This window comes from Pseudorca crassidens, chromosome 13, assembly GCF_039906515.1.
Source record: "Pseudorca crassidens isolate mPseCra1 chromosome 13, mPseCra1.hap1, whole genome shotgun sequence".
In the NCBI taxonomy this organism is placed as follows: domain Eukaryota; kingdom Metazoa; phylum Chordata; class Mammalia; order Artiodactyla; family Delphinidae; genus Pseudorca; species Pseudorca crassidens.
The window spans coordinates 87,583,459-87,596,926 of record NC_090308.1 but is presented as its reverse complement, the minus strand read 5'-3'; the positions used below and the strand labels follow the sequence as shown (position 1 = coordinate 87,596,926).

Here is a 13,468-nt window from a genome sequence, read left to right as displayed (position 1 = left end):
CCAACTCCAGAGAACCTGTTGTACTGCAGACAGACCCCAGAGGGAGCAAAGATTATAAGCAACTGTAAAAAGAAACTGGCAAATTCCTATAATAGAGAATTTAAAAGACAGGCCCAGAGAAGACACATCCACAGAAAACGTTTGAAAGGTTCCCAGAATCTCTCACTGGGCTGATTAGTGAAGGACCTTTCCTATACAAAGCAAGTCCCTGTGGCTGGGAGAAATGGCTGTTTCTTCAAATGTGTTGATTCCATTACAAAGTTACAAGGCACAAGAAGAAACACAAAAACATAGTCCAATCAAAGAAAATGTCTCCAAAAACCAACTCTAAAGAAACAGAGGTATATAAATTACTGGAAAAAAAATCAAAATAACTGTCATAAAGATGCTTAATGAGCTCAGGAAAATGAAACATGAAGAAAATGTTTATTTTTTAACATTTAAAATGTCTTATATTCTTTATTGAGAATATCAGTAAAGAGATAGAAAATATAATAAAGAATCAAGCAGAAAGTTTGAAGCTGAATATATAAAAGCTGAAGTGAAAATTCACTAGAGGAGTTCAACAGGAAACTTGACCAAGCAGAAAAAAGAATAAGTAAACTCAAAGAAAGGTCATTTCAAATTATCTGGTTAGAGGAGTAAAAAGGAAAAAAGATTGAAAAAAAAATGAAGGAAGCCTAAGAGACTTATGGGACACCATCAAATGGACTAATATATACATTATGGGAGTCCCAGAAAGGGGAGGGGGGAGAGAGAGAGAGAGAAAGAGAGAGAGATGCAGAATGCTTATTTAAAGATATAATGGCTGAAAACTTTCCAATCTGGGGAAGAAAATAGACATTCAGAATCAAGAAGTCCAAAGGACTTCCAAGAAAGAACTCAAAGAAGTCCATACCAAGACACATTATAATCAATTTGTCAAAAGTCAAAAGAAATACAGAATTTTGAAAGAAGAAAGAAAAAAAGTGAGCTACCCCATATAAGGGAGCCCCATAAGACTCTCAGTGTATTTCTTATCAAAAACCTTGCAGCCCAGAAGGGAGTGGGATAATATGTTCAAAGTGCTCAAAATAAAATGCTACCAAAAATGAATACTGTATCTGGCAAAACTGTCCTTTAAAAATGAAGAAGAGATAAAGACTTTCTCAAATAAACAAAAGCCGAGCAAGCTTATCAGTACTAGACTTACCTTATAAGAAATGCTGAAGGGAGTCCTTCAAGTTGAAATGAAAGGACACTAGACAACAACATGAAAGCATATGAAAATATAAAGCTCACTGGTAAAGGTGGCTATATAGACAAATATAGTAATGTAATGCTGTCATAATGGTGCATAAATCACTTGTAATTCTGGTACTGAAGTTAAAAGACAGAAGTCTAAAAACACTATATAAAAATGTGTTAATTATGCACATATTATCTGTATCTATATCTATATTTATATCTATATGACATCAGTTACATAAAGTGTGGAGCAGGCAGAAGTAAAAGGTTAGAGTTTTTGTATGCAATTGAAGTTATGTTGCTAACAGCTTAAAATAGATTGTTATAACTATAAGATGTTCTGTGGTAACTTATGATAACCACAAGAAAATGTCTAGAGAAGATACAAAAAAGAAAATAAGAAAGGAATCAAAGTATGTTACTAAAAAAAATCAATAAGACACAAAGGAAGAGAGCAATAGAGCAAAAGAGGGGGGGAAATCTAGGTAGAAAACAATGATTGAAATGGAAATAGCAAGTATTTATCAGTAATTACTTTAAATATAAATGGAGTAAACTCCCTATCAAAAAACATAAAGTGGCTGAATGAATAAAAAAAGATTTAAAAAAACCCACAAGATCCAACTATATTCTATTATAAGAGACTCACTTTTGATTTGAGGACACACATAGCCTGAAAGCAAAAGGATGAAAAAAGATATTTCATGGAAATGGTAACCAAAACATTGCAGCAGTGGCTACACATATCAGAAAAAATAGACTTCAGTCAACAAGGGACAAAAAATGACATTATATAATGATAGTAGAATCAAATGACCAGGAAGATACAATAATTTTAAATATATATGCACCTGACACCAAGACACTCAAATATATGGAACAAACATTGACAGCACTAAGGGAGAAATGGACAGTACAATAATAGAATGAGATTTTAATATCCCACTTTCAATAAGGGATAGAACATTCATATAGAAAATAATAAGAAAACGGAGGACTTGAACAACACTATAGAACAAATAGACCTAACAGACATATAGAACATTCCATCTGACAGCAGCAGAATACACATTCTCCTTAAGCACACTGCAATGTTAACCAGGACAGATTACATGTTAGGTCACAAAACAAATCTTAACAAATTTAAGAAGATTGAAAATCATATTTTTTCCACCCACACTGGAATAAAAGTAGACATCAATAGCAGAAGGAAAAAATGGAAAATTCACAAATATGTGTAAATTAAACAATGTGCTCTTAAACAACCAATGGGTCAAAGAAGAAATCAAAAGAGAATTTGGAAAATACCTGAGACATATGAAAACACAACATACCAAAACTTATGAGATGTAGCAAAAGCAGTACTGAGGGAAGTTTATAGCAGTAAACACTTTCACTAAAAAGAAAGATCTCAAATCAACCCAACTTTACGCTTCATAGAACTAGACAAAGAAGAACAAACTATGTCCGAAATTAGCAAAAGGAATGAAATTATATAACGATTAGAGCAGAAATAAATAAGAGAATAGAAAAACAATAGAAAAAAATTAACAAAACTAAGAGTTGTTTTTCTGAAAAGATCAACAAAATTGAGAAACCTTTAGCTACACTAATTAAAGAAAAAGGGAGAAGACTCAAATAAAATCAGAAATGAAAGAGACAACATTACAACTGATGTCACAGAAATAATACAGATTATAGAGATGACTATGAACAATTATACACCAACAAGTTGGATAAGCCAGGAGAAATGGATAAATTCCTAAAAACATACAACATACCAAGACTGAATCACAAATAGAAAAGCTGAGCAGATCAATACGGAGAATGTATCAGTAATCAAAAACCTCCCAACAAAGAAAGCCCAATACCAGATGTCTTCACTGAAAAATTCTGCAAAATATTTAAAGAAAAATTAATACTGGTCTTTTCCAGACTTTTCAAAAAATTGAAGAGGAATGAACACTTCCAAACTCTTTCTATAAGGCCAGCATTATCCTGATACCAAAGATAGAAAAAGACACTATGAAAAAAAATTACAAGCTCATACACCTGATGAATATAGATGCAAATCTTAAATAAAATACTAACAAACCAAATTCGAGAGCACAGTAAAAGAATCATATACCATGAACAAGTGAAATTCATCCCTGTGTTGAAAGGGTGATTCAACATACAAAAATCAATAAATGTGTTATACCACATTAACAGAACAAAGGATAAAACTCACATGATCATCTCGGTAGATGAAGAAAAACCATTTGACAAAATTCAACCTTGTTTCATGATAAAAAGACTCAACAAACTAGGAAAAGAAGGACTTGAAGAGACATTTCTCCAAAGAAGACATAGAAATGGCATATGTAAAAGGTATATGAAAAGATGCTCAATATCACTACTCATCAGAGAAATGCAAATCAAAATCATAATGAGATACCACCTCACATTTGTTAGGGTGGTCATTATTAAAAAAACAACCAAAAGTAACAAGTGTTGACAAGGCTGTGAAGAAATTGGAACCTTTGTACACTGTTGGAGAGAATGTAAAATGGTGCAGCTGCCATGGATAACAGTATGAGGGTTCTGCAAAAAATTAAGAATAGAACTATATGATCTACCAATTCCATTTCTGGATTTATCCAAAAAAATTGAAAACAGATCTTGAAGAAATATTTGCACTTTCATGTTCATTGTACATTATTCACAATAGCCGAGAGGTAAGCAATCCAAATGTCCATCGGTGGATGAATGGATAAAGAAAGCACAGTATATACATGCAGTGTAATATTATTCAGCCTTATCAATGAAGGAAATCTTATCATATGCTACAACATGGAAGAACCTTGAGGACATTATGCTGAGTGAAATGAGCCAGGCTCAGAAGGACAAGTACTGGGTGATTACACTTATATGAGGTCTCTAGGGTAGTCACAGTCTTAGAAGCAGAAAGTAGAATGATGGTTGCCATGGGCTGGTTGGAGAGGGAAATGGGGAGTTGCTGTTCAATGGGTATAAAGTTTCAGTCATGCAAGATGCAACGATGTGCCTACAGATAACAATATTTTACAGTATACTTAAAAACTTTTTGAGGATAAATCTTATAGTATGTGGTTCTTTATCACCACAAAAAATAATAGCACACAATAAGTGAGAATGACATAAAAGAGTTAACAGTTGCAATAGAATGATTAAGGGAAAACACCATTTCAAAGGTTGTGAGGAAGCATAGTGTTGGTTAAAAGCACGGGTTCTTTAGTGTGAATGTCTGCATATGAATCCCAGAATAGCTGTGTGTCCTTGGGCAAGAAACTTAACCTCTCTTTGCCTTAACTTTACTCCTCTTTATTTGCAGAGGATAGTATTTACCTCACAGGTTTTTTTCTTTTGGTATGGATTAAATGAGTTAAAGTATAAAAATGCTTAGAATTTAATTCTATGAATTAAGATATAATTCATTAATATTTATGTTATATTATATGCTATTCATAAGAAAATATGGAGTTCTCAATATAAAAAGTAGTTGACTATAAGGAATTAATAAAGATAAAAATCACACTTGGCTGCTTTATATTGGATTTTTCACAAAACTATGAGTGTTTCATATATTTTCCACCATTTGAATATTCCATGTCATGAATCTACATATTTGGTCATCTTGGGCTCTAGCATACTTTTTAAAACACAGAAACCAATTTTATACCTATCCTGACGAGCAACTCGACAGTTTTGAATCTCTGCATCAGCAAATGAGGAGGCGTAAAGTGTATTATAAGGGAACAAAAAAGTTGGGAATCAGGAAATCAGGGATCAAGTCTCTTGCTTTTTCACCATGAAATTTTAGACATTGACATTCAGCTTCCTTAGCCTTATAAAGAGGATAATCATTCTTTGGAGGGTTCTTGTGGAGATAGATGAGATGATATATATGGCCATAATTTGGAAAATGTAATATACTTATGCAAATGTTAGATATTCCTATGTGCTTCTTTTGGATGTCTGTATACACTCAACAGGAGACTACCCAGAAAAAATAGAAATAAAAGGAAATTTCCAATTCATTAGGGCACTACACATTGCGAACTTTATTGTGTACCCAAATTAGCACTTTGGAGTTCTAATTATACAAATTAACTCTCCATGATGATCAAATGGATCAGAAATTCTTTATCTTAAATGTATTGCTGTAAAGTCATACTAAGAAGCATGTAGCCAACAACATCATAAAAATGAAGAGAATTCAGCAAATTGCCTTGACTCTGGAGGGACAGACATCCTCTCTTCTTTCAATTTAGCTTCATTCACTGTTTCTAAGAAAAGTTTCCTGTAAATCTAAAACCCTGAAAAGGGACTTTAAACAGCATAACGCAAGCACTAGCATAGACTATAAAAGTGTAAGTTTTTAAGCACTGTTTTGTATCTTGCTAATCTTTCCCCATTCCTGAGCTGTTTTATTAAAATAAAGCATATTATATGCAAAGTGTGAGAGTTGTTAAAATCTAATAAAACTTTTATAGTGACAGGCAGTATTAAATATATTTAATTATACCTAAAGTATCAGAGATGAATATTCTGGTGTTTTGTTGAGAGCTTTTTACAAGGAATCTGTTCTCTAAAGAAATATGACTAATGCTTAGTAACTTAAACACTTTGAAATATTGAGGGCACACTTGGTAATGTTTGAAACTGGATATTTGCGTATCTACCTGGGACACATGAGGTATCTTGGTGTCTTCTTTCCGTATTGGAGGTTTTCCATCTGCAGCCATTTCAATCATACAAGCAACCCTAGGGCTGCCAACAGGCACTGTGTAGCTATAAATAAAACAGAAGAGGCCATTACTGTATGTGTTATTGGTAAGAAGAGGATAACTTTGCACATAGATAAGTACTCCAAGGAGAGAGGTACATTCTGGATCACAGTAATCCTAAACTATCGTCTCAACCAAGTCTGAACATTTTAGGATAGATAAAGATATATTTCTTTTCTAACAGCGCCTTTTATTTTCCTTCTCTCCTCCTGTCTTTAAATCAGGAGTTGAAATGCTTTCAGAAAGTTAAACCCACACAGAACAAAAAGAGCTTTCTGTGTATGAGTAGTTATTGATAACTTTTAAGTGCTCACTGTGGTTGACATATGTTCTCATTCATGTAGGAGATTGTTGGACACATAACATTGATGTTAAATGATGTTAAACTCCCTAGGTAGAAATTTCCCCTCCCTAGCCTATGGGGGAGATAGAAATGGAATAAGAAATGAATGGCTGCATAACCGGGAGCTGTGAGATTACAGTGTGATACAGTTATCAGAACTCAGAAGGCAAGCTGCTAATATACCAGGTAGTACTTTGTCTCAGAGATAACCAAGAGTAGAAGGTTAAGGGAATTTGTAGAATGAGCGGCAGAAATGGTCAATACACAATTGAAAATTTATCAGAGTTTATAGAACGATGCAATCAAATGAAAAGGTACACATACGGAAGTACCTGACATACTTTTAAAACAGAATTTCAAAAGACAATTCAGAGGGAGGGCTTGAAGATGGCGGAAGAGTAAGACGCGGAGATCACCTTCCTCCCTACAGATACACCAGAAATACATCTACACGAGGAACAACTCCTACAGAACACCTACTGAAGGCTGGCAGAAGACCTCAGACCTCCCAAAAGGCAAGAAACTCCCCACGTACCTGGGTAGGGCAAAAGAAAAAAAAAAGAAAAAACAGAGACAAAAGAATAGGGACGGCACCTGCACCAGTGGGAGGGAGCTGTGAAGGAGGAAAAGTTTCCACACACTAGGAAGCCCCTTCGCGGGCGGAGACTGCGGGAGGCGGAGGGGGGAGCTTCGAAGCCGCGGAGGAGAGCACAGCAACAGGGGTGCAGACGGCAAAGCGGGGAGATTCCCGCACAGAGGATCGGTGCCGACCGGCACTCACCCGCCCAAGAGGCTTGTCTGCTCACCCGCCGGGGCGGGCGGGGCTGCGAGCTGAGGCTCTGAGGTTCGGTTTCGATTTCGGACGGAGCGCAGGGAGAGGACTGGGGTTGGCGGCTTGAACATAGCCTGAAGGGGTTAGTGCACCACGGCTAGCCGGGAGGGAGTCCGGGGAAAAGACTGCACCTGCCGAAGAGGCAAGAGACTTTTTCTTCCCTCTTTGTTTCCTGGTGCGTGAGGAGAGGGGTTTAAGAGCACTGCTTAAAGGAACTCCAGAGACGGGCGCGAGCCGCGGCTAAAAGAGCGAACCCCAGAGACGGGCTCGAGCCGCGGCTAAAAGCGCGGACCCCAGAGACGAGCGCGAGCCGCGGCTAAAAGCGCGGACCCCAGAGACGGGCGCGAGCCGCGGCTAAAAGCGCGGACCCCAGAGACGGGCGGGAGACGCTAAGGCTGCTGCTGCCGCCACCAAGGGGCCTGTGTCCGAGCACAGGTCACTCTCCACACCCCTATTCCGCGGAGCCTGTGCAGCCCGCCACTGCCAGGTTCCCGGGATCCAGGGACAACTTCCCCGGGAGAACGCACATTGGGCCTCAGGCTGGTGCAGAGTCACGCCGGACTTTGCCGCCGCAGGCCCGCCCCGCACTCCGTGCCCCTCCCTACCCGCCGGCCTGAGTGCGCCAGAGCCCCCGAATCAGCGGCTCCTTTAACCCCGTCCTGTCTGAGCAAAAAACAGACGCCCTCCAGCGACCTACGCGCAGAGGCAGGGCCAAATCCAAAGCTGAGCCCCTGTGAGCTGTGAGAACAAAGAAGAGAAAGGGAAATCTCTCCCAGCAGCCTCAGAAGCAGCGGATTAAAGCTCCACAATCAACTTGATATACCCTGCATCTGTGGAATACCTGAATAGACAACCAATCATCCCAAATTAAGGAAGTGGACTTTAGGAGCAAGATCTATGATTTTTTTCCCTATTCCTCTTTTTGTGAATGTGTATGTGTATGCTTCTGTGTGAGATCTTGTCTGTATAGTCTTGCTTCCACCGTTTGTCCTAGGATTCTATCCGTCCATGGTTTTTTTTTAAATTTTTTTCTTAATAATCAATTTTAATTTTAATAACGTTATTATACTTTTCTTTCTTTCTTTCTTTCTTTCTTTCTTTCTTTCTTTCTTTCTTTCTTTCTTTCTTTCTTTCTTTCTTTCTTTCTTTCTTTCTTTCCTTCCTTCCCTCCTTTAGAAAACGAATCATCCAAAATTGAGGAGGTGGTCTCTGACAGCAAGATTTATGATTTTTCCCCCTTTACCTCTTTTAGTGAGGGTGTATGTGTATGCTTCTGTGTAAGATTTTGTTTGTATAGATTTGCTTCCAACATTTGTCCTAAGGTTCTATCCGTCCCTTTTTTTTTCTAAATAAGAATTTTTTAATTCAATAACTTTATTATACTTTATTTTATTTTTACTGTATCTTCTTTCTTTCTGTCTTTTTTCCTTCTTTCCCTCCTTCCTTCCTTCCTCCTTCCCTCCCTCCCACCTTTCTTTCCTTCTTGCCTTCTTTCCTTCTTTGCTTCTTTCTTTCTTTCTTCCTTCCTTCCTTCCTTCCCTCCTTTCCTCCTTTCCTTCTTTCTTTCCTCATACTTCTACTAATTCCCTCTACTTTTTCTCCCTTTTATTCTGAGCCGTGTGGATGAAAGGCTCTTGGTGCTCCAGCCAGGAGTCAGGGCTCTGCCTCTGAGGTAGGAGAGCCAACTTCAGGACACTGGTCCACAAGAGACCTCCCAGCTCCACATAATATCAAACGGCGAAAATCTCCCAGAGACCTCCATCTTAACACCAGCACCCAGCTTCACTCAACAACCAGCAAGCCACAGTGCTGAACAACCTATGCCAAACAACTAGCAAAACAGGAACACAACCCCACCCATTAGCAGAGAGGCTGCCTAAAATCATAATAAGGCCACAGACACCCCAAAACACACCACCAGACGTGAACCTGCCCACTAGAGAGACAAGATCCAGCCTCATCCACCACAACACAGGCACTAGTCCCCTCCACCAGGAAGCCTACACAACCCACTGAACCAACCTTAGCCACTGGAGACAGACATCAAAAACAGCGGGAACTACGAGCCTGCAGTCTGCAAAAAGGAGACCCCAAACACAGTAAGATAAGCAAAATGAGAAGACAGAAAAACACACAGCAGATAAAGGAGCAAGATAAAAATGGACCAGACCTAACAAATGAAGAGGAAATAGGCAGTCTACCTGAAAAAGAATTCAGAATAATGATAGTAAGGATGATCTGAAATCTTGGAAATAGAATGGACAAAATGCAAGAAACAGTTAACAAGGACCTAGAAGAAATAAAGATGAAACAAGCAACGATGAACAACACAATAAATGAAATTAAAAGTACTCTAGATGGGATCAATAGCAGAATAACTGAGGCAGAAGAACGGATAAGTGACCTGGAAGATAAAATAGTGGAAATAACTACTGCAGAGCAGAATAAAGAAAAAAGAATGAAAAGAACTGAGGACAGTCTCAGAGACCTCTGGGACAATACTAAACGCACCAACATTCAAATTATAGGGGTTCCAGAAGAAGAAGAGAAAAAGAAAGGGACTGAGAAAATATTTGAAGAGATTATAGTTGAAAACTTCCCTAATATGGGAAAGGAAATAGTTAATCAAATCCAGGAAGCACAGAGAGTCCCATACAGGATAAATACAAGAAGAAATACACCAAGACACATATTAATCAAACTGTCAAAAATTAAATCAAAGAAGGCATATTAAAAGCACCAAGGGAAAAACAACAAATAACACATAAGGGAATCCCCATAAGGTTAACAGCTGATCTCTCAGCAGAAACCCTACAAGCCAGAAGGGAGTGGCAGGACATACTGAAAGTGATGAAGGAGAAAAACCTGCAGCCAAGACTACTCTACCCAGCAAGGATCTCATTCAGATTTGATGGAGAAATTAAAACCTTTACAGACAAGCAAAAGCTGAGAGAGTTCAGCACCACCAAACCAGCTTTACAACAAATGCTAAAGGATCCTCTCTAGGCAAGAAATACAAGAGAAGGAAAAGACCTATAATAACGAACCCAAAACAATTTAGAAAATGAGAATAGGAACATACATATCGATAATTACCTTAAATGTAAATGGACTAAATGCTCCCACCAAAAGACACAGATTAGCTGAATGGATACAAAAACAAAACTCTTATATATGCTGTCTACAAGAGGCCCACTTCAGACCTAGAGACACACACAGACTGAAAGTAAGGGGATGGAAAAAGATATTCCATGCAAATGGAAACCAAAAGAAAGCTGGAGTAGCAATTCTCATATCAGACAAAATAGACTTTAAAATAAGGACTATTAAAAGAGACAAAGAAGGACACTACATAATGATCAAGGGATCGATCCAAGAAGAAGATAAAACAATTGCAAATATTTATGCACCCAACATAAGAGCACCTCAATACATAAGGCAAATACTAACAGCCATAAAAGGGGAAATCGACAGTAACACATTCATAGTAGGGGACTTAAACACCCCACTTTCACCCATGGACAGATCATCCAAAATTAAAATAAATAAGGAAACACAAGCTTTAAATGACACATTAAACAAGATGGACTTAATTGATATTTATAGGACACTCCATCCAAAAACAACAGAATACACATTTTTCTCAAGTGCTCATGGAACATTCTCCAGGATAGATCATATCTTGGGTCACAAATCAAGCCTTGGTAAATTTAAGAAAATTGAAATTGTATCAAGTATCTTTTCTGACCACAACGCCATGAGACTAGATATCAATTACAGGAAAAGATCTGTAAAAAATACAAACACATGGAGGCTAAACAATACACTACTTAGTAATGAAGTGATCACTGAAGAAATCAAAGAGGAAATCAAAAAATACCTAGAAAGAAATGACAATGGAGACACAACGACTCAAAACCTATGGGATGCAGCAAAAGCAGTTCTAAGGGGGAAGTTTATAGCAATACAAGCCCACCTTAAGAAGCAGGAAACATCTCGAATAAACAACCTAACCTTGCATCTCAAGCAATTAGAGAAAGAAGAACAAAAAAAAAAACCCCAAAGCTAGCAGAAGGAAAGAAATCATAAAAATCAGATCAGAAATAAATGAAAAAGAAATGAAGGAAACAATAGCAAAGATCAATAAAACTAAAAGCTGGTTCTTTGAGAAGATAAACAAAATAGATAAACCACTAGCCAGACTCATCAAGAAAAAAAAGGGAGAAGACTCAAATCAATAGAATTAGAAATGAAAAAGGAGAGGTAACAACTGACACTGCAGAAATACAAAAGATCATGAGAGATTACTGCAAGCAACTCTATGCCAATAAAATGGACAATCTGGAAGAAATGGACAAATTCTTAGAAATGCACAACATGCCAAGACTGAATCAGGAAGAAGTAGAAAATATGAACAGACCAATCACAAGCACTGAAATTGAAACTGTGATTAAAAATCTTCCAACAAACAAAAGCCTAGGACCAGATGGCTTCACAGGCGAATTCTATCAAACATTTAGAGAAGAGCTAACACCTATCCTTCTCAAACTCTTCCAAAATATAGCAGAGGGAGGAACACTCCCAAACTCCTTCTGTGAGGCCACCATCACCTTGATACCAAAACCAGACAAGGATGTCACAAAGAAAGAAAACTACAGGCCAATATCACTGATGAACATAGATGCAAAAATCCTCAACAAAATACTAGCAAACAGAATCCAACAGCACATTAAAAGGATCATACACCATGATCAAGTGGGGTTTATTCCGGGAATGCAAGGATTCCTCAATATACGCAAATCTATCAATGTGATAAACCATATTAACAAAGTGAAGGAGAAAAACCATATGATCATCTCAATAGATGCAGAGAAAGCTTTTGACAAAATTCAACACCCATCTATGATAAAAACCCTGCAGAAAGTAGGCATAGAGGGAACTTTCCTCAACATAATAAAGGCCATATATGACAAGCCCACAGCAAACATCATCCTCAATGGTGAAAAACTGAAAGCATTTCCACTAAGATCAGGAAAAAGACAAGGTTGCCCACTCTCACCACTCTTATTCAACATAGTTTTGGAAGTTTTAGCCACAGCAATCAGAGAAGAAAAGGAAATAAAAGGAATCCAAATCAGAAAAGAAGAAGTAAAGCTGTCACTGTTTGCAGATGACATGATCCTATACATAGAGAATCCTAAAGATGCTACCAGAAAACTACTAGAGCTAATCAATGAATTTGGTAAAGTGGCAGGATACAAAATTAATGCACAGAAATCTCTGGCATTCCTATATACTAATGATGAAAAATCTGAAAGTGAAATCAAGAAAACACTCCCATTTACCATTGCAACAAAAAGAATAAAATATCTAGGAATAAACCTACCTAAGGAGACAAAAGACCTGTATGCAGAAAATTATAAGACACTGATGAAAGAAATTAAAGATGATACAAATAGATGGAGAGATATACCATGTTCTTGGATTGGAAGAATCAACACTGTGAAAATGACTCTACTACCCAAAGCAATCTATAGATTCAATGCAATCCCTATCAAGCTACCACTGGCATTTTTCACAGAACTAGAACAAAAAATTTTGCAATTTGTATGGAAACACAAAAGACCCTGAATAGCCAAAGCAATCTTGAGAACGAAAAAAGGAATTGGAGGAATCAGGCTCCCTGACTTCAGACTATACTACAAAGCTACAGTTATCAAAACAGTATGGTACTGGCACAAAAACAGAAAGATAGATCAATGGAACAGGATAGAAAGCCCAGAGAGAAACCCATGCACATATGAACACCTTATATTTGATAAAGGTGGCAGGAATGTACAGTGGAGAAAGGACAGCCTCTTCAATAAGTGGTGCTGGGAAAACTGGACAGGTACATGTAAAAGTATGAGACTAGATCACTCCCTAACACCATACACAAAAATAAGCTCAAAATGGATTAAAGACCTAAGTATAAGGCCAGAAACTATCAAACTCTTAGAGGAAAACATAGGCAGAACACTCTATGACATAAATCACAGCAAGATCCTTTCTGACCCACCTCTTAGAGTAATGGAAATAAAAACAAAAATAAGCAAATGGGACCTAATGAAACTTCAAAGCTTTTGCACAGCAAAGGAAACCATAAACAAGACCAAAAGACAACCCTCAGAATGGGAGAAAATATTTGCAAATGAAGCAACCGACAAAGGATTAATCTCCAAAATTTACAAGCAGCTCATGCAGCTCAATAACAAGAAA

General features: G+C 37.6%; 1 protein-coding gene across 2 annotated transcripts in view; it reads right to left on the bottom strand.

Annotated features, from left to right (window-relative positions):
• EYS (eyes shut homolog) overlaps positions 1-13,468 on the bottom strand; it is a 1,666,475-nt gene that overhangs the window by 254,913 nt on the left and 1,398,094 nt on the right. For both annotated transcript variants that reach the window (XM_067702876.1, XM_067702877.1), the window contains exon 32: positions 5,931-6,039. In XM_067702876.1, the coding sequence (XP_067558977.1) occupies positions 5,931-6,039 (109 nt within the window). The remainder of the gene's footprint in view (positions 1-5,930; positions 6,040-13,468) is intronic.